The sequence below is a fragment of the Acaromyces ingoldii genome, assembly GCF_003144295.1.
Source record: "Acaromyces ingoldii strain MCA 4198 unplaced genomic scaffold FA10scaffold_3, whole genome shotgun sequence".
Taxonomy (NCBI): domain Eukaryota; kingdom Fungi; phylum Basidiomycota; class Exobasidiomycetes; order Exobasidiales; family Cryptobasidiaceae; genus Acaromyces; species Acaromyces ingoldii.
The window spans coordinates 3,133,712-3,149,143 of NW_020290249.1; the positions used below are offsets into that span (position 1 = coordinate 3,133,712).

At 60.1% G+C, this 15,432-nt stretch overlaps 10 protein-coding genes across 10 annotated transcripts; 9 read left to right on the plus strand and 1 right to left on the minus strand.

The window, feature by feature from the left end:
* Positions 1–51: 51 nt before the first annotated feature.
* On the plus strand, positions 52–1,486 carry FA10DRAFT_260766 (hypothetical protein; the record flags this gene model as incomplete). Its single annotated transcript, XM_025520039.1, has 2 exons — positions 52–191; positions 256–1,486. The coding sequence occupies 2 exons, from the start codon at positions 52–54 to the stop codon at positions 1,484–1,486; spliced, it is 1,371 nt and encodes a 456-aa protein (XP_025378241.1).
* Positions 1,487–1,582: 96 nt separating this feature from the next.
* FA10DRAFT_267457 (FMN-dependent alpha-hydroxy acid dehydrogenase) lies at positions 1,583–2,970 on the minus strand. Its single transcript, XM_025521917.1, has one exon. It carries the CDS (start codon positions 2,914–2,916, stop codon positions 1,783–1,785), a length of 1,134 nt encoding a protein of 377 aa, XP_025378242.1. The 5' UTR covers positions 2,917–2,970; the 3' UTR covers positions 1,583–1,782.
* A 130-nt stretch (positions 2,971–3,100) lies between these two features.
* Positions 3,101–4,302, plus strand: FA10DRAFT_267458 (hypothetical protein). Its single transcript, XM_025521918.1, has one exon. The coding sequence runs from the start codon at positions 3,153–3,155 to the stop codon at positions 4,272–4,274; it is 1,122 nt and encodes a 373-aa protein (XP_025378243.1). The 5' UTR covers positions 3,101–3,152; the 3' UTR covers positions 4,275–4,302.
* A 229-nt stretch (positions 4,303–4,531) lies between these two features.
* Positions 4,532–6,026, plus strand: FA10DRAFT_302226 (MFS general substrate transporter; the record flags this gene model as incomplete). Its single annotated transcript, XM_025525078.1, has 4 exons — positions 4,532–4,599; positions 4,656–4,758; positions 4,812–5,344; positions 5,399–6,026. 4 exons carry the CDS (start codon positions 4,532–4,534, stop codon positions 5,970–5,972), a joined length of 1,278 nt encoding a protein of 425 aa, XP_025378244.1. The 3' UTR covers positions 5,973–6,026.
* Positions 6,027–6,164: 138 nt separating this feature from the next.
* On the plus strand, positions 6,165–7,546 carry FA10DRAFT_302227 (PLP-dependent transferase). The gene is made up of 2 exons (XM_025525079.1): positions 6,165–7,242; positions 7,298–7,546. The coding sequence occupies exons 1-2, from the start codon at positions 6,190–6,192 to the stop codon at positions 7,424–7,426; spliced, it is 1,182 nt and encodes a 393-aa protein (XP_025378245.1). The 5' UTR covers positions 6,165–6,189; the 3' UTR covers positions 7,427–7,546.
* A 221-nt stretch (positions 7,547–7,767) lies between these two features.
* FA10DRAFT_229492 (hypothetical protein) lies at positions 7,768–8,697 on the plus strand (the record flags this gene model as incomplete). Its single annotated transcript, XM_025518792.1, has 1 exon — positions 7,768–8,697. One exon carries the CDS (start codon positions 7,768–7,770, stop codon positions 8,695–8,697), a length of 930 nt encoding a protein of 309 aa, XP_025378246.1.
* A 112-nt stretch (positions 8,698–8,809) lies between these two features.
* Positions 8,810–9,675, plus strand: FA10DRAFT_130751 (hypothetical protein). The gene is made up of 2 exons (XM_025517976.1): positions 8,810–9,121; positions 9,175–9,675. Exons 1-2 carry the CDS (start codon positions 8,912–8,914, stop codon positions 9,523–9,525), a joined length of 561 nt encoding a protein of 186 aa, XP_025378247.1. The 5' UTR covers positions 8,810–8,911; the 3' UTR covers positions 9,526–9,675.
* Positions 9,676–9,711: 36 nt separating this feature from the next.
* FA10DRAFT_130835 (hypothetical protein) lies at positions 9,712–11,011 on the plus strand. The gene is made up of 2 exons (XM_025517978.1): positions 9,712–10,201; positions 10,260–11,011. Exons 1-2 carry the CDS (start codon positions 9,826–9,828, stop codon positions 10,613–10,615), a joined length of 732 nt encoding a protein of 243 aa, XP_025378248.1. The 5' UTR covers positions 9,712–9,825; the 3' UTR covers positions 10,616–11,011.
* A 422-nt stretch (positions 11,012–11,433) lies between these two features.
* FA10DRAFT_267463 (hypothetical protein) lies at positions 11,434–12,294 on the plus strand. Its single transcript, XM_025521919.1, has one exon. The coding sequence runs from the start codon at positions 11,472–11,474 to the stop codon at positions 12,033–12,035; it is 564 nt and encodes a 187-aa protein (XP_025378249.1). The 5' UTR covers positions 11,434–11,471; the 3' UTR covers positions 12,036–12,294.
* Positions 12,295–12,352: 58 nt separating this feature from the next.
* Positions 12,353–15,041, plus strand: FA10DRAFT_302232 (hypothetical protein). The gene is made up of 5 exons (XM_025525080.1): positions 12,353–12,675; positions 12,733–12,832; positions 12,894–13,188; positions 13,247–13,708; positions 13,822–15,041. Exons 1-5 carry the CDS (start codon positions 12,474–12,476, stop codon positions 14,935–14,937), a joined length of 2,175 nt encoding a protein of 724 aa, XP_025378250.1. The 5' UTR covers positions 12,353–12,473; the 3' UTR covers positions 14,938–15,041.
* Positions 15,042–15,432: the final 391 nt, after the last annotated feature.

Consider the following 15,432-nt stretch of genomic DNA (forward strand, 5'->3'; position numbering starts at 1 on the left):
ATAAAAGGAGGCACCATGAGCGCAGAGTGCAAGCCAGATAACACAAGAGCCATGTCGAAACACTCCTCCACTGAAGACGTCGAGATGCCTGGACAGAAGGCAGAGGCCAACGTCAGCGACTACCCCGAGACGCCCGAGGAGGACGTCTTTGTCGACGCCGATGTCGGCCCTGACTTTCACGGTCTTAGCTGGTGAGCATTAACACTACACCGATGAAGCTTTAATGGCCATCTCACACATGTGAATTTATGATAGGCAAGGCGCCGCCGTCCTGATCTGCAAGTCGCAGTTCGGCCTCGGTGTACTGGGCATCCCTGGCACCTTTGCCACCCTCGGCATTGTGCCTGGCCTCATCTCGCTCCTCATCATCAGCGCCATCACCACCTTTGCTGGCCTGGAGATGGGACGGTTCAGACAGGCCCACCGCACCGTGCACAGCATCGGCGACGCCGGTCAGCTCATCTTTGGACCCATGGGCCGTGAGGTCCTGGGCTTCTTCTACTGGCTCTACAATGCCCTCATCATTGGCGCGGCCATGGTCACCTTCTCCATCGCCCTCAACACGCTCACTGACCATGCTGCCTGCTCCATCGTCTGGATGACTGTTGCTGCTGCCATCACCATCGTCGTGTGCACCATCTGCCGCACCATGAAGTACGTCGCCCCCTTTGGCTGGCTCGGCATGGGCTGCCTCTTTGTCGCCGTCTGGTTGACGGCCATTGCGTGCCTGGCCCAGAGCCGGCCTCACAAGGCGCCGTCGCAGGGACCCTACGACCTCGGCTTCCAAGCATTTGCCACGCCCTCGTTTGGCGACGCCATGAATGCCGTCGCCACCCACGTCCTCTCGCTGGCCGGCACGGCCACCTTCATCCCCATCCACGCGGAGATGCGGCGGACATCCGACTACCGCAAGGCCCTGTGGGCCGGACAGGGCTTCGTCGTCATCAACTACACGCTCGTGGGCATCGTCATCTACGCCAAGGTGGGCCAGTACGTGGCCTCGCCCGCGATTGGAAGTGCAGGACCGACGGTGGAAAAGATCGGCTACGGCATCGCCCTCGTGGGTCTGATGGTCTCGTGCCTGTTCGAGGCCCACATCTCGGCAAAGTACTCGTTTGTCCGTATTCTCAGGGGCACTCGCCACCTACAGGAGGGCACAATGGTCCACTGGCTCGTCTGGTTCTTTTCCATTCTCGTCGCCGTCATTGTGGGCTTCCTCATCGCCGCGGGTGTGCCCTTCTTCGGCGACCTTCTCGGCCTCCTCGGCTCGCTCTTTGGTGTGCTTTGGGCCATGGTCGTCCCTGGCATGACCTACCTCTACGACCGCGACGCTCTGCGTCGCGTGCCCAGGACGTGGCGCGAGATCCTCATTGCCCTCATGATGCTCTCTGGCTTCTTTGTCATTGTCGGCGGCACCTATGGCTCGGTTAGTGCCATCAAGGCCGACTACGACACAGGATCGCTCAAGAGCGCCTTTGTCTGCTAGTTCTCTCCTTTCTCCTTCTTTTCTTCTGTGGCATATTCGACTGTGACTCTGGGCTCGTTGGAACTTGATAGGGCTTGCTTTTTGTTATTGATTTGTCTCTGGGTCTATTGGAATGGATGACTTCTTTGCAAATGATCATTTGACTTGGACTGATGGCTTCACTGTCATACTACTGATTTGTTACGCCATCACAAAAAGATGGCACCTCCTGGCCTATTTCCTAGTTGTACTTGAGATCGATGGCTTGATTGGAAGCTTGATTGGAATAGATGGCTTGATTGAAGAGCAAGGCTTTACTACAATCTAGCTTCGCGAGACAGAAGCAAAGGTACCACGCTGCCGTCGAGGTGGCGCCGGGCCAAGAGGTGAGGCCCAATCTCGGCCACGGTCGCACACCCGTTGAGGGCCATGACGAGCTGAAACTCGTCGTAGAGCGTGTCGAGGACGAGCTTGACACCGGCCTGGCCCTTGTATGCTAGTCCCCACAGCACCGTCCGGCCCAGCCACACGTGCTGGGCGCCCAGGGCGAGGGCCTTGAAGATGTCGCTCCCCCTGCGGATGCCTCCGTCGATGTGGACGGGCACTCTGCCGGCGACGGCCTCGACAATGGCAGGAAGCGCTTCGAGGGTGGAGATGGCGCCATCGAGCTGCCGTCCGCCGTGGTTGGACACGAGGATGCCGTCGACACCAGCCTCGACGGCCATGGCGGCGTCGATGGGCGACAGGATGCCCTTGAGCCAGATCTGCATCTTTGTCCGGCCCTTGAGCGCACGCACCTTTTCCCAGCTCAGATCGGCATCGTAGGCGATCCGCTGGTCCGCCGTCGACAGGTTGTGTATGTCGACATCGGTGGGGAAGCTGGGAAACGGCATGTCTGTCGGTGGAGCAAACGAGTTGCGGTAGTCTCCCAGCCTACGCCCCAGCCAGGGGCAGTCGACGGTGACAAAGAGGGCCGAGGCGCCGGCTGCCTCGGCGTTGTCGATGATGCTCTGGTTGATGCCCTCGTCGAGGACCTTGCTCAGCTGCTGGCCCAGCGCCATACCCCCCAGCTCGCCTGCCACGACATCGACGGGTGTGTTGGTGTAGGTGGACAGGATCATGTTGATGCCCCGTTCGGCGGCCGCTCTGGCGGTGGCCACCTCTGCGTCCTGGTGGCAGAGCGAGTGCATGGCCGAGGGCGAGATGCCGACGGGGAAGGCGACCTTCTTTCCGAGGCAGACTGTCGTTGTATCCACCTTGCGCACGTCTTTAAAGTAACGCGGCACAAACACGTAGCGATCGTAGGCCTCGTTGTTGGCGCGCAGCGTCTCATGGAGCATCGAGCCGCCATTGATGTAGTCTGCCGTGGCCCTCGGCAGGCGCCCGAGCGCGTTTGCCTCGAGGTCGGCGATGCAAAACACCTTGTCGTCGTAGCTCTTTCCTCGATTCATGGTGGTGCTCTCGAGGCAGGCGAGCGAGTGTGCGTCGAATCTTGTGAGATAAATGAACCGAAAAAGCCACAGAGCCGTGCCAAGGGAGCCTCTTTTGCAGATAAGCTTAATTCATCCGGGAGCCGTGTCCGCTGATTGGCCTGTCCGTGGGGGGTTGGGGCAGGCTAGATAAAGACGGCGCGCTGAACAACTCGCTTCTTCTTCTTTTTAGTCTCTCCTTCCCACTGACTGCCACAATGACTGTTGCCGCGGCCAGCATGGCGAGAAAAGCAGCAGGCCTCCTCGTCACCGTCAGTCCGCGTCTCGACAAGGCCCTCATTGCGCGTCTGGGCGAGGTGGCCGAGCGTGTGTATTCCTACCCGGTCCTGGACAAGGCCCAGCCCACGGCCGAGGAGCTGGCGTCGATCGACGTGGTCCTGTGCGACGTGCGGGGCCTTCCCAAGTACATTACCGATATCGAGCGGCAGTGCCCTCGCCTCAAACTGGTCCAGGCGAGCAACTCGGGCGTGACAAACATCGTCCAGGGCCCAGGCTACCTGGGCGCGTCTCCCGGCGTGCGCCAGTCGCTGACGATCTGCAACGCCAGCGGCCTCCATGTCATTACCATCCCCCCTTACGTGCTGACGACGATCCACATGATCTACCTCCGCCTCAACGAGCAGCACATCAACGCACAGGTCCATGGCAAGTGGGTCGACCAGCTTCCGGACCTGTATGGAAAGCCGTATGCAGGGCGCACCATTCGCGGCCGGACAGTCGGCCTGCTCGGCTATGGCCACCTCGGAAGAGAGACGGCGCGGCTGCTCAAAGCGTACGGCGCACACGTCATCGCGGCAAACACACGGGGGACACGCAGCACAGACACGGGCTATGTCGTCCCTGGCACCGGCGACGCAGACGCGACGCTGCCCGAGGACATGTACAGCACCTCGGACGAGGCCAGCCTGGCCGCCTTTCTTGCGCGGTGCGACGTCCTCGTGTCGAGCCTGCCGTCGACGCCCAAGACGCGCAATCTCCTGACACGGCAACGCCTTGCGCTGCTCCCGCGCAATGCGGTTCTTGTCAATGTAGGCCGGGGTGACGTGGTGCGCACAGAAGACATCCTCTGGGCCCTCGATCGGCCGCTCGACGATGGCAACGGGCCTCTGCTGGGCGCTATCGTAGATGTGACAGAACCCGAGCCCCTCGAGGACGGCCATCCGCTGTTCACACACCCACGGGCCATTGTCACTCCGCATCTCGCCGGTGACTCTGAAGGCGAGCTGGAGACGGCAAGCGACATTTGCTACAACAATGTTATGCGCCTCTTGAGCGGAGACAAGCTCCTCAATGTAGTTGATGTAGAAAAGGGCTATTAATGAAAACAAGTTGCACAGCGTCTTCCATCTCATTTGTGCAGCCCAGGCTTGATCCTCTTTGCAGGCAAAGTTTGCTTTGCGTTGTTGCATTGCATAGTTTTGCACGGCTTTTTCCTTGACACGGCTCCTATGCCTTCTTGCAGAGCCGTGTGCTCCGGCGTTCACGTCAAAGGAGCCGTGTTCTGGGAGACGCTGTGTCTATTGCTTCAATCGCCAATCATGCCCATGCCCTGAGGTCTGACACGACCCTCACTGACATGACGACGCTCGAAAGCTGGCCAGACAGCAAGCGCTGGCAGGCGACGCTCGTTGCGTGTTTCTTTACGTAGGTGCCATCCATATCAACGAAGGACATACCACACACTGACGACGAGGATGCAGCTTGATCACCACTCTCACGGCCACAGGGTATCCACTGTGCGATGAGGCCATCACGAGCGCCTTTGACGTCTCGCACACCACATTCGTGCTTGGCAACACCATGGTGAGCTCAACCTTCTTAGAGACTCAAGCTCGAAAGCTTACGCGTGCGCACAGTATCTGCTTGCCATTGCCCTGGTGCCCCTCGTGCTGGCACCCCTGAGCGAAGACTTTGGTCGGAGGCCCGTCTACATAGCAACGACGCTGGTCTATGCCGTCTGCTTCATTCCGCAGGCCCTGGCCGACAACATGGCCACGATCATTGCCACACGCTTCTTCTGCGGTGCTGCGGGCAGCATCGGCAACTCGCTTGCCGCCGGCGTCATCTCGGACTGCTTTGCACCCGCATACAGAGGCCTGCCACTGTACGTCTACTCGACCTCCGTCTACATCGGCCAGGGCATCGGTCCGGTTGCCTACGTGGCTACAGGGACCTTACAAGGGTGGCGCATTGCCTTTTGGTGGAATGGAGCGGCGGCGCTCGTGGCCTTTGTCGCCGTCGTCGCTCTTTTCCCCGAGACGCGCCCGCCTGCCGTGCTGCCTCCTTCAGAAAAAAGGTCCAAGGTTGCTCGCGCTGCCACCTCGACTACAGTTGCCCTCACGATGCTGCTCACCCAGCCCGTCATCGGCAGCATCTCCCTCTGGTCTGCGTGAGTGTGCTCTCTTTCTGGAAAGCGAATCTGCTGCTGAAGCCACGGCAACAGCCTGCTATGGGGCATCAACTACATGGCCTTTGGAGCGATTCCCTTGACCTTTGCACAAGCGTACGGCTGGTCGCTCCTGCAGCAGTCGTTTGTCTTTCTCACCATGCTTGTCGCTGCCCTGGCAGGATACGTGTGCCACGTGCACCAAGAGCATATTCAAGCGAGCGACCCGGAGCGCATCGAGCTGCGGCTTCGCTACGCCTGCGTCGGCGCACTGCTGGCTCCCGCGGGGTTGTTCATCTTTGCGTGGACGGCAAGGGCATCCATCACGCCCGTTGCACCAGTCATTGGCGTGCTCCTCTTCAACACAGCCATCTTTCCCATCTACCAGGCCATCTTCTCCTACCTCTCAGAGGTCTACGGCGATCGATCTTCGAGCGCAGTGGCCGCCCAGTCGTTCTTGCGCAACCTCTTTGCAGCAGTGCTACCCCTCTTGAACAGGCACATGTATGAAAATCTAGGCTCCCCATTGGCGACGACGACTCTGGCCGCGCTCGCCACAGTCTTTAGCACGGTGCCCTTTGTCATTGTACGGTACGGCCCCGTGCTGCGAAGGAAGACCATTGAGAAATAGAATTGGAACGTCGCTGTGCTACTGTGTCGTGTGGTCCTCGATGGTCCTTGTGGGGTAGGAAGATACCACCATTTAGACTATGCTTCTACGCCCTGTGGTCGAAGTGTCATGCGCAACACGTCCTGCTGCTCACGTGCAGTCATGCTAGTCCTACTATGACTCGCCCTTTCAACCTGTGTCCTCCTGCTTGCTCCTTAGAACAATATCTGAAGCAAGCATGTCAAGCCTCAAGCGATTCGAGCTGAATCGCTGGATCCATCAGTACCACCACGAGGCCAAATATGACCTGGCGGGCAGCTGTTGCGATCCAATCGCGATTGAAACGCTCTTGCAGTGGTCTAAAGAAGAGGGCGAGCAGCCTCCTTCCGAGCTGGATCTCTTCAAGACGGCCCAGTCCTACGCCCCCATGGGCGGCGACCCTCGGCTACGGCTGCGTATCGCGCAGTCCTTCTACAGTAGGTCTTCGCTCGGTACAGAGAATGTATTGGCGACGCACGGCGGCATCACAGCCAACTTTGCCGTCTTTCTAGCGCTGGTTAGAGCGCCGTCGCACGTTGTATGCACCTTTCCCACCTATCAGCAGCTCTACGACGTGCCCATGAGCCTGGGCGCAGACGTGAGCCTGTGGAAAGCCCGACCGGACACGCATTGGCGAGGGAGCATGAAGGAGCTTGAAGGCTTGCTGCGACCGTCGACAAGGCTGCTGGTCCTCAATCATCCCAACAATCCGACGGGCCAGGTCTTGAGCAGAGGTGAGATGACGCAGATCATCGACCTAGTCCGCAAAGCATCACCCGAATGCTACATCCTTTGTGACGAAGCCCACGCGCCAATTCTTCACTCGGCGGATGGAGGGCAGACGGCGACCACATTCATGGATGTAGCTACAGATTCCGGTTTCAACAGGGCTATTGTGACGGGAAGCTTCTCCAAGTCGCTCTCCCTTGCCGGCATCAGGGTCGGGTGGATCGCAACGCCGGATCTGGCCCTCGTCGAGGACCTCACTACGTGCCTGGACCACACTGTCATCAGCTGCACGAAGCTCGGTACCGAGCTTGCTCTCCTGGCGCTGTCGGACAAGATTCGAACGCGGATCCTCAGTAGAAATGTGGCTCTGACGAGGGCAAACGCCGACGTGCTCAGAGCGTGGTGCAAGGCGCAGGGGCTGGAAATGACCCCGTGCCTTGGAGGAGCTATCAGTCTCGTTCACCTGGGCGACGACATTGACGACGTCGACTTCTCGCAACGGGCTTGTCAAGAAAGCGGCACGGTGTGTATGCCAGTGTCTGACGATGAGATGCAAGGCTGACAGCTCCTCCTCCAAGCTCCTCGCACCCGCGAGCACCTGCTTTGAGACGCCGCACTGGGTCCGCGTCTGCCTCGGTGTCCCCACGGAGGAGCTTCGTGCCGGTCTGGAGGCGCTCTCGTCCTTTTTGCCACAGTACAGGAGGTAGCGCTTGATATCCTGACATTAGTTGTGTCGATGACACTGCAAGAGTTCAGAAGTCATCAAAAGTCCAGTCGTGAGCATGTGCGGCCCCAATCACATATAGTAGTAGAATGCAACTCGAAGCACGCTCCTTAGACGCACCAGGCGTCTCGGAAGCTTAATTTGTCATGCAGTCATACAGATTTCTCCAGCCGCAAGTCATCGTCGGACTTAAGACTATTATATTTGGTCACGCAATTTCCTCGCTGCCGGACGACAGATCTGTCCCGGTGGAGGTGGGTATATGATATATAACGACGAGGGGCACATCAAGAACCGCCACCGCCACCCACCTTCTTGCCCAGCATGTCGACGACGACAATCACGACGACGGCCACGGAGCCCGTGCTGCCCCAGATCCAGGCCGAGATCACCTACCTGGACCGTGCCGTGACAAAGCCGTACCAGTACCTCTGCCCCTCGCCAGCGGGAGACCGCAAGGACAACTTTGTGCGCACGCCCACGCCGGTGCGCATCACCGACCTCTCGCGCACGTCGGCACAGCAGCGAAGCGACCTCGGCATCTCGACGCGCCAGGCTGGCTTCGAGATTGTGCCCGGCTTTGGACGTGAGGCCACGGCGAGCGCGTGGCAGGCAGAGAAGTGGAACGACGACGCGTGGCTCCGCGACGTGTACTATGCCGACACCGACGCACTGGTCAAGCAGCACCTCCTCGGGCGCGACGCCCGCGGCAGAAAGGTGACAAACACGTTTGTGTTTGACCACACGGTGCGCAAGAGCCAGACGGCGCACCTGCCCGACACGCCCGAGAACCGCAAGCCCGTGTCGATGGCGCACTGCGACCAGAGCCGCTGGTCGGGCGAGAACCGGATCCGACGGCACCTGGGCGACGAGGTGCTGGCGCGCGTCAAGCGGGGCGAGGTGCAGTGCCAGCTCGTCAATGTCTGGCGGCCGCTGCGGGGGCCCGTCGAGGAGCACCCACTCGCCATGGCCGACTCGCGCAGCGTGACGCCGAGCGACTGGGAGCCGTCGGAGCTGCGGTACGAGACGTGGACCGGGCAGACGCTCCTCATCCACCCGCCCGCCGAGGGCGAGCCGCAGCACAAGTGGTACTACTACAAGGGCCTGGACACCAACCAGGCCATCCTCCTCAAGTGCTACGACTCTGAGACGGAGACGCGGACGCCCCACACGGCCTTTATCGACCCCACCACGGCGCGCGACGCCGCACCGCGCTGGAGCATCGAGCTCCGCGTTCTCGTCCTCATCGAGTAGCGTGCACATGTCCCCTGATGTAATTCTATCTACTCTGTGACTTGCTCAGACTGCTCTTAAGTAACGCCCCGTTCTCGAACACTCGGGCGCTCCCTGACGAGCAGTCCAATGCGAGCAGTCCAATGCGCGCGCACACGTGCTGAGGAGCCTCTCTCCACTTCGAATTACAGAGATTCCGACGGCGTCGTTTAGCCGCGCTTTCTTTTCGACCAACATGATGTCCGACGATCCAGAGGGCGAACGGCCCACAAGCTGGGTGCCGACCATCGTGGCCAGTGGCGACACAACGGCATACGACACATCCGACTCGCTCGTCTTCTATCTGACCCGCCTCCTGACGCCAGTGCAGGACGCAGAGATTCGCAAGCGAATCGAGGAGCCGGTCGAGTACTATGAGAAGCGGGTGTGGTACTATCCCTGGGCGGTGTGTGGTCGCGCGAATGAGGAGATGAGGTCAAGCACTAATCTCTGCTGCAGGAGGAACAGGACGGCACGCTGGCAGACGTCGAGCGGATCGCCTACGAAGCAAGTGTAGAACACAGGCCGAAGAAGAACCACTGCCTCTTTTTTGTCGACCGACAGGCAGCACAGGACGGGACTGTGCTCATCGTTGAGTGCGTGGCAGACCCTGAGACCGACGGCTTACCAAAGGGCAGCATCGTGACGCGAGGTCGAATAGCGGCAAAGCAAGCCCCTGTCGCGGTAGTCAACTCGGACCTGGGCAATATGGAGCTCGTTGAGTTCCTCCGTGGCGACGACCCAGAGTACCGCGCTGCGCTGCACTTCCACCACGAGACTCCAAGCGATGAGGAGGAAGAGACACTGTAACAGATGTTTGAACAGAGGCCTCGGCTCAACTTTGATCTGAACTCTGTCGTGCAATGCTCTGCGGTCGCCATGAGGTTTACTCATGCACGTCGATTCCACAAGGTCGGCTGCAGATATTCAATATTGGTTCCTGCGGTACCTGCATCGAAAAAGCGCTCGAGCGGGGGGCCTCATTTCAGGCCATATAGAAGATTCTTGTCGTTGCAAAGAAGCTCATTCGTAGAGGGCAGTGCCCTATAAGACGGCATTCCGGCCTCGTCATTGACCGCCTCGTTCTTTGTGTTGTTTGCTTTAGTCAAGATGCAGCGCTTTGCTAGCATGCTTCTCTTTGCTGCCGTCGCCCTGGTCCAAGTCGAGGCACGCGGAGACATCAAGCTGTTCGACTGCTCCAAGATGAAGAGCATCTGCAGCGCAGCCTGCTATTACGACCGTGAGCTTGGCGGAGATTCGTGGATGACCGATGGCTTCAACTACGACAATTCGGCGGATAAGGAGAGCCACAAGAGCAAGCGCCGGGCAGCCATTGGGTGCAAAAGCAAGAACTGTGGCTCGGGCCAGTCCTGCGACGAGTATCCCTTTGCATCGAGCTACCAAGGTGGTCTAGGCGTCGTTGGGGGCGGGTACCCGACTATGCGCGATGGCTTCAACGTTTGTGTGCCTCAGGGCGATCAGAGCTGTGAGTGCAGGCAGGACGACAGACGGCACGCTTCCCAAGATCTGATCGGTCACTTCAGCACAAGGTGGCCAGCTCAAAGGCTTCGTCAGCGGCAAGCCCGACGGCTACAACTACGAGCCCCACGTGTCCAATGCTGGCGGAATAGCCAACTGCGACACCAAGCAGACACCCAGCGAGCCAGCAACCTTTCGCCACGTCACCACGCCGCAGAATCGTCGCAGGGCCAACGCGCAGCCGCCAATCGCACAAGGCTACGAGACACAGTCCGGCGTCCGTTTCGTCACGTTTGGCAAGCGAGACATCTATTCGCTCGGCACGACTGTCTGGACTGCCAACACGACGCATCCCGACGGCGGCTTCGAGGAGCCCATTGTGCGCCACTTTAGCGACCTCGACGGCTTCTCTTGGGAGTGAGACGGGGCCCGCCGCTCCATCTGCCGTGATTGAGTCAAAAACACAATATGATGATCAAGAGACAGCTTTCAGAAATGGTGACATTAAGCACATGTCCTTGAAGCGGCCGCGCGTTCATTGTAAGAAGACTAGGGTTGCTCCTGAAGTGCAGAGGGATAGCTCCATCGGATACTGGCCTACCCACGGTATTGTGCTACGCATCGCTTGTCGAACGAGTCGAGGAAGGCGAGTCCGTGCTTCACGGACGAGCGGACCGTACTGACAGGCCTAGGCGGACAAGCGACACGTGGTTAGACTCGGAAAGCCCGCTTGACTCGGAAATTCTCCGTTCGTGGCCGGAGAACGGTAGCGTCATGCAGCGTCCGTCCATCGCGGACTGGAAGCTTCTGTCCGCTACTCTCGGAATGGCATCGAAATGGCGGAGGAGTGTGCAGATATATATACACCCGTCTGGCTGGATGCACGCCACTCCTGGCCACTGGACGACCAGGCAAGCTTCAGTACGCCACTGTGAGGCTTGCCGAACATGTGCAACGATGCTAGGCGACACGACAGTGGCGGGGACACAAGCAGCGACAACCGGGCAAGGATGCGCGAGGCGCAGAAGAATCGCGTCATCATGGCCTGCTCTCTCTGTCGAGCCCGGTAGGTCGACAGTCAGTTCATTGCCTGCATGAGCTGACGATTCTGTCTCCAATGCGAAAGCAAGGTGCGCTGTGACGGCGAGCTGCCCTGCAGTCCCTGTCAAAGACACCACCGTGCCGACGAATGCGTGTATCAGAAGGTGCCACAAGCGGAAACCGATGCTTTACGTAAGCGCAAGCACCACCGCCGCCAGCTGCGGCGGTCAGAGGAGATGCATCGGCATGCGCCAGAGCACGAGGCAAGCAGGCTCCGGGCGTCTTCGCTCGGATCTATGTACAGCCGGCCTCCGAACAGTGCGAATCGCATCGCCCGTGTATCCTACAGTCCAGAGGAGTATTTCCAGGCGTCGCTGACACCCAGCATGCTCATGACGAGTCCTCCAAGCTCAGCTGCCGACCTGATAGGTGGGCAGGGTGCACTGGCGCCTGCACAGGAGCACTACGGTGGATTGTATTCCGATGAAACGACAGGGGTACTCATGGCATCTGTATTTGCGACCGAAGGCAGCCTGGATCCAGCGCTGCTTGCGGAGACGAGCACGACAGCGAATCAGCCCTTTCCCGTGCTCGACTCGGTGGTGCCGCCGTCGTCATCCCCAGAGCTGCTGCTTTCGCTGGCGTCGACAACTGCGCCGATGAGGGCGGAAACTTCCACGAGAGTTCCTGGCATGACGAGCGAGCCTTTCTACCCTCCTAGCCGGCAAAATTCCAGGAATGAAGAACACCGCCCGGAGCTACAGGAGGTGTTGGACTTCATACAGGAGTACGGCCGGTAGAAAGAAAATTGTTCCTCTAAACAAAAAAACGCAAATAGAAGACGTGTAGACCGAAAAGGCGACTGGCTACCTGCCAAACCTAAACAGACCGAACCTATAGAAGTCCTGTAGACCGAACAATCAGCTTTCCTATGACTGTGAGAGACAAGAAGTGACTTGGACCTGCCAGCGGGCATGCTCAGCAAGCAAGGCAACGGCGGCTCCTCGACAAAATTTGCTGTGGGAGTCAGCGGGTTTGGGTCCGAGCAATTTGAGCTATTGATTGCCAGCACGCTCTGTCATTGAGGAGATTCACCGCCACAAGGTCTGCATTGAGCCGGTCTCATGTACATTGAAAGTGTGGATTCTTCCTTTTTGGGCTGTAGTTGAACGGCGACCCCGAGAGCCGCTGCAGGATGATATGCACCGTGCTTGCTGCCACCGTCTGTCGAAAGCCCGATGCAGACGGGGCCACGAGTAAAGACACGTGGCATACGGAAACGAAATCGGGCCACGGACCTGGCACGGAATCCGTCGAGCTCGGGCCCGGGCCCACTGCGCTTGGGTCCCTGCTCCTACTCCTCTTCTCGGACTTGCTCATCGAGCGGCCTGATGAGCAGCACACCGCGGGACCCCCACCGGACCAGGTCATGTGCGGACTGTGAGTGCCGCTGTGCCGTCATACAAAACCCAATGTAACGTAAAGTGCTCTCCGCAGGTCGACGGCTCAAGCTGCGGTGCGATCGGAGCTGGCCTTGCTCTTCGTGCGTCAAGCGAGGCAAGGGCCACTTCTGCCCCGAGGGGCTCCCTTCAGGCCAGTCAGTCTCGCAATGATGAGAGACGATGCCGCCAACGCAATGCTGAGAGTTCTACTTATAGATCAGCTGAGGAATCCCTCGCGGCCAAAGTGTCCATCCTCGAGGCACGCCTGCGCGAGGCCGGCGAGGACCCCAACAGCCTCGAGGGGTATGCACACGAGTCTCCCTCGCCACCCTCTCCTTCCCCTTTGGGGCCACAGAGAGGCCACCGCGCGAACGAGTCGACGTGGCGCTCGTCGAGGCCGCCGACAGACGCGGGCGGCTCACCGGGCGGGGCAGGCCTCCTCGTCTCGTACGACGAGGGCGAAAGCTCGCACTATGTGGGCGGAGGTGCCACGGGAGCGCACCGCATTGACGTAAGTGGCGTCAGAGAGGCAGAACTGCACCTCCGTTGACGCTCCGCTCGCGCAACAGATGGAAGGCGGCCTCGAGGACACGAGCGAGGACGCTGGATTCGTCACTGCCGCGCGCGCATCGCTGCCGCCCCTCGCTACGGCGCAGCGGCTCTGCGACATCTACTTCAAGCACGGCTGCGTCGAGTTTGCCGTCCTCGACGCGGCTGCCTTTCATCACGGCATCATGTCACCCATCTATGCGCAGACGGCCGTCTGCCACAAGCATGCCTGGGCCATCCTCTTTCTCGTCCTGGCCCTCGGCAGCCACTTCGACCCGCTTGCACCGTGGGACGACGCACAGCCCCACACGCTCTTTGACGTGGCACGGTCGCTATTTGACGTCCGAGAGCTCGAGGAGCAGCACACGCTCACCAGCGTCCGCGCGCTGCATCTCATCGGCATCTTCTGCATCAATGCCCGCGTCCGAGGCTCCGAGAAGCACTGGCCCTGGCTGGGCATGCAGATGCGCATTGTTCAGGCGGTGGGTGGGGGGTCCTGAGTCCTGAGTCCTTGAGGCGTGAGACGCAACGATCTGACCACTTCTTCTCTAATCCCCCTGCCTGTCGTCACGTGCGACTCTCGTCGCCACCACAGATGGGCCTGCACCGTGATGGGGTTCGCTTCGGCCTCAACGACCAGGGCGCCGAGCAGCGCCGTCGGACGTTTTGGGAGTGCCAGACTTTTGACCGGCTGCACAGCCTCAGCCTGGGCCGGCCATATGCGATTGCAGACCACCACATCGACACGCAGTTTCCCCAGTCGACGCTCGACGAGCACGAGCTGTCGTTTGAGCGCGCCAAGTTCCGCCTCGGCCAGGTGCGCGGCCGCATCGCAGACGAGCTCTTTTCGCTCCGCGCGTGCCCCTACGCCACCGTGCTCGACCTTGACGGCCAGCTGCGCGAGCTCGAGCGGACGCTGCACGCGACGCTGCGATGGACCGGCAGTGCCACGCAGGGCGCCCACGTCGACATCGACGAGCGCACGACGCTGCCGGACCTGCCGACGATGCGCCGCTACTATCTCTCCATCATGATCCAGGAGACAGTCATGTGCCTCCACCGCTCCCACTTTTCGCGTGCGCTCACCGAGCAGGACGGCGACCCGCTCCACTCGCCCTTTTCCTCGTCTGTCGTGGCCCTCCTCGATGCCGCACGGCGCCTGATTGCCGTCACGACGGCCGCCAACAATGCCTTTCCCGCCGTCGCTGGCCGCTGGGCCTTTCTCTTCACCCGGACCTTCTCGGCCGGCGTGTGCATTGGCGTGTGCGCCACGCGCTTCCCCCTCTCTGTCGTCACCACGTCCTCGCTGGGGGACCTGTACACGCTCCAGGAGACGTTTGCGTCGGCCAACCGGGGGCTCAGCGTGAGCAAGCGGCCGCTCGACCGCTGGGTCACCGTGCTCGAAGAGCTCTGCTCGGCGGCCAGACGCAGCAGCGATGCCCCGCCCGGCCGACCAGCAGCGCTGCCCAAGCTGGCTCACTCGAGCTCGTTGGAACTCGTCAGCGGCGCCACGCGCCTCACCAAGCGGCGCCACCTGGATCCAGCGCCCGATGCGTCCGCTGGGGGCCAGGCCCCGTTTGGCTATGGGAACCAGATGCTCGCCAACCAGCCGACGCTGATGGACAGTGGCTTCATACCCGGTCTCGAGGACTTTTTCGATCTCTTTGACCAGACGTGGATCGACCCAGCCGTGGAGAACAATCGGCGGTAGCTCTTTAAGGCTTGTAATCGATGTGTGTACCATAATTTCATTCGAGGCATCCCTCCGCTGAGAGAGGAGCCATATCGCAGAGGCAAAGAAGGTTACTAGGCGGGAAGCATTGCAGGTTCCTTAGCAACCATCCATGTCGTCTGAGAATTCGCAGTCGGTGTCGTAGGCGGGATCAGTGCCGGCCTGGGTCCTGCAGTTGACCACCTTCGTAGATTGTGTAACCAAGGCACTGCGTCAGGCAAATGCTGTTGGCCTGGTTGTCTTGCAGGTAATCCGCCACACCCCCCGCAATGTTGTCGTAGTCAGCCTTGTTGGTGTCGGCGCCATCAGCGTTCGGGCCAAAGTCGCTGTTGTCCATAGAGCGGTCAACTCCTGGCTTTCCTGGCCTCCACAGGGTGCAGACCACCCTGCGCGCACACTGCTGTAGAGGACCGGTTCGAGAAATGCGACGGAACTTCCGCGCAGTCAGTCACTCGGAGATATTATTTCAGAAGA

Coding starts and splice junctions, on each gene's coding strand:
- FA10DRAFT_267463 (XM_025521919.1), top strand. CDS start 11,472: ATGCATCGGCATGCGCCAGAGCACGAGGCAAGCAGGCTCCGGGCGTCT.
- FA10DRAFT_267457 (XM_025521917.1), bottom strand. CDS start 2,916: ATGAATCGAGGAAAGAGCTACGACGACAAGGTGTTTTGCATCGCCGAC.
- FA10DRAFT_302232 (XM_025525080.1), top strand. CDS start 12,474: ATGCAGACGGGGCCACGAGTAAAGACACGTGGCATACGGAAACGAAAT. Junction 12,676..12,732: donor GACCAGGTCATGTGCGGACT/GTGAGTGCCGCT, acceptor TGCTCTCCGCAG/GTCGACGGCTCAAGCTGCGG. Junction 13,189..13,246: donor CGGGAGCGCACCGCATTGAC/GTAAGTGGCGTC, acceptor CTCGCGCAACAG/ATGGAAGGCGGCCTCGAGGA.
- FA10DRAFT_130751 (XM_025517976.1), top strand. CDS start 8,912: ATGATGTCCGACGATCCAGAGGGCGAACGGCCCACAAGCTGGGTGCCG. Junction 9,122..9,174: donor TGTGGTACTATCCCTGGGCG/GTGTGTGGTCGC, acceptor TCTCTGCTGCAG/GAGGAACAGGACGGCACGCT.
- FA10DRAFT_302227 (XM_025525079.1), top strand. CDS start 6,190: ATGTCAAGCCTCAAGCGATTCGAGCTGAATCGCTGGATCCATCAGTAC. Junction 7,243..7,297: donor CTTGTCAAGAAAGCGGCACG/GTGTGTATGCCA, acceptor TCCTCCTCCAAG/CTCCTCGCACCCGCGAGCAC.
- FA10DRAFT_130835 (XM_025517978.1), top strand. CDS start 9,826: ATGCAGCGCTTTGCTAGCATGCTTCTCTTTGCTGCCGTCGCCCTGGTC. Junction 10,202..10,259: donor GCCTCAGGGCGATCAGAGCT/GTGAGTGCAGGC, acceptor CGGTCACTTCAG/CACAAGGTGGCCAGCTCAAA.
- FA10DRAFT_267458 (XM_025521918.1), top strand. CDS start 3,153: ATGACTGTTGCCGCGGCCAGCATGGCGAGAAAAGCAGCAGGCCTCCTC.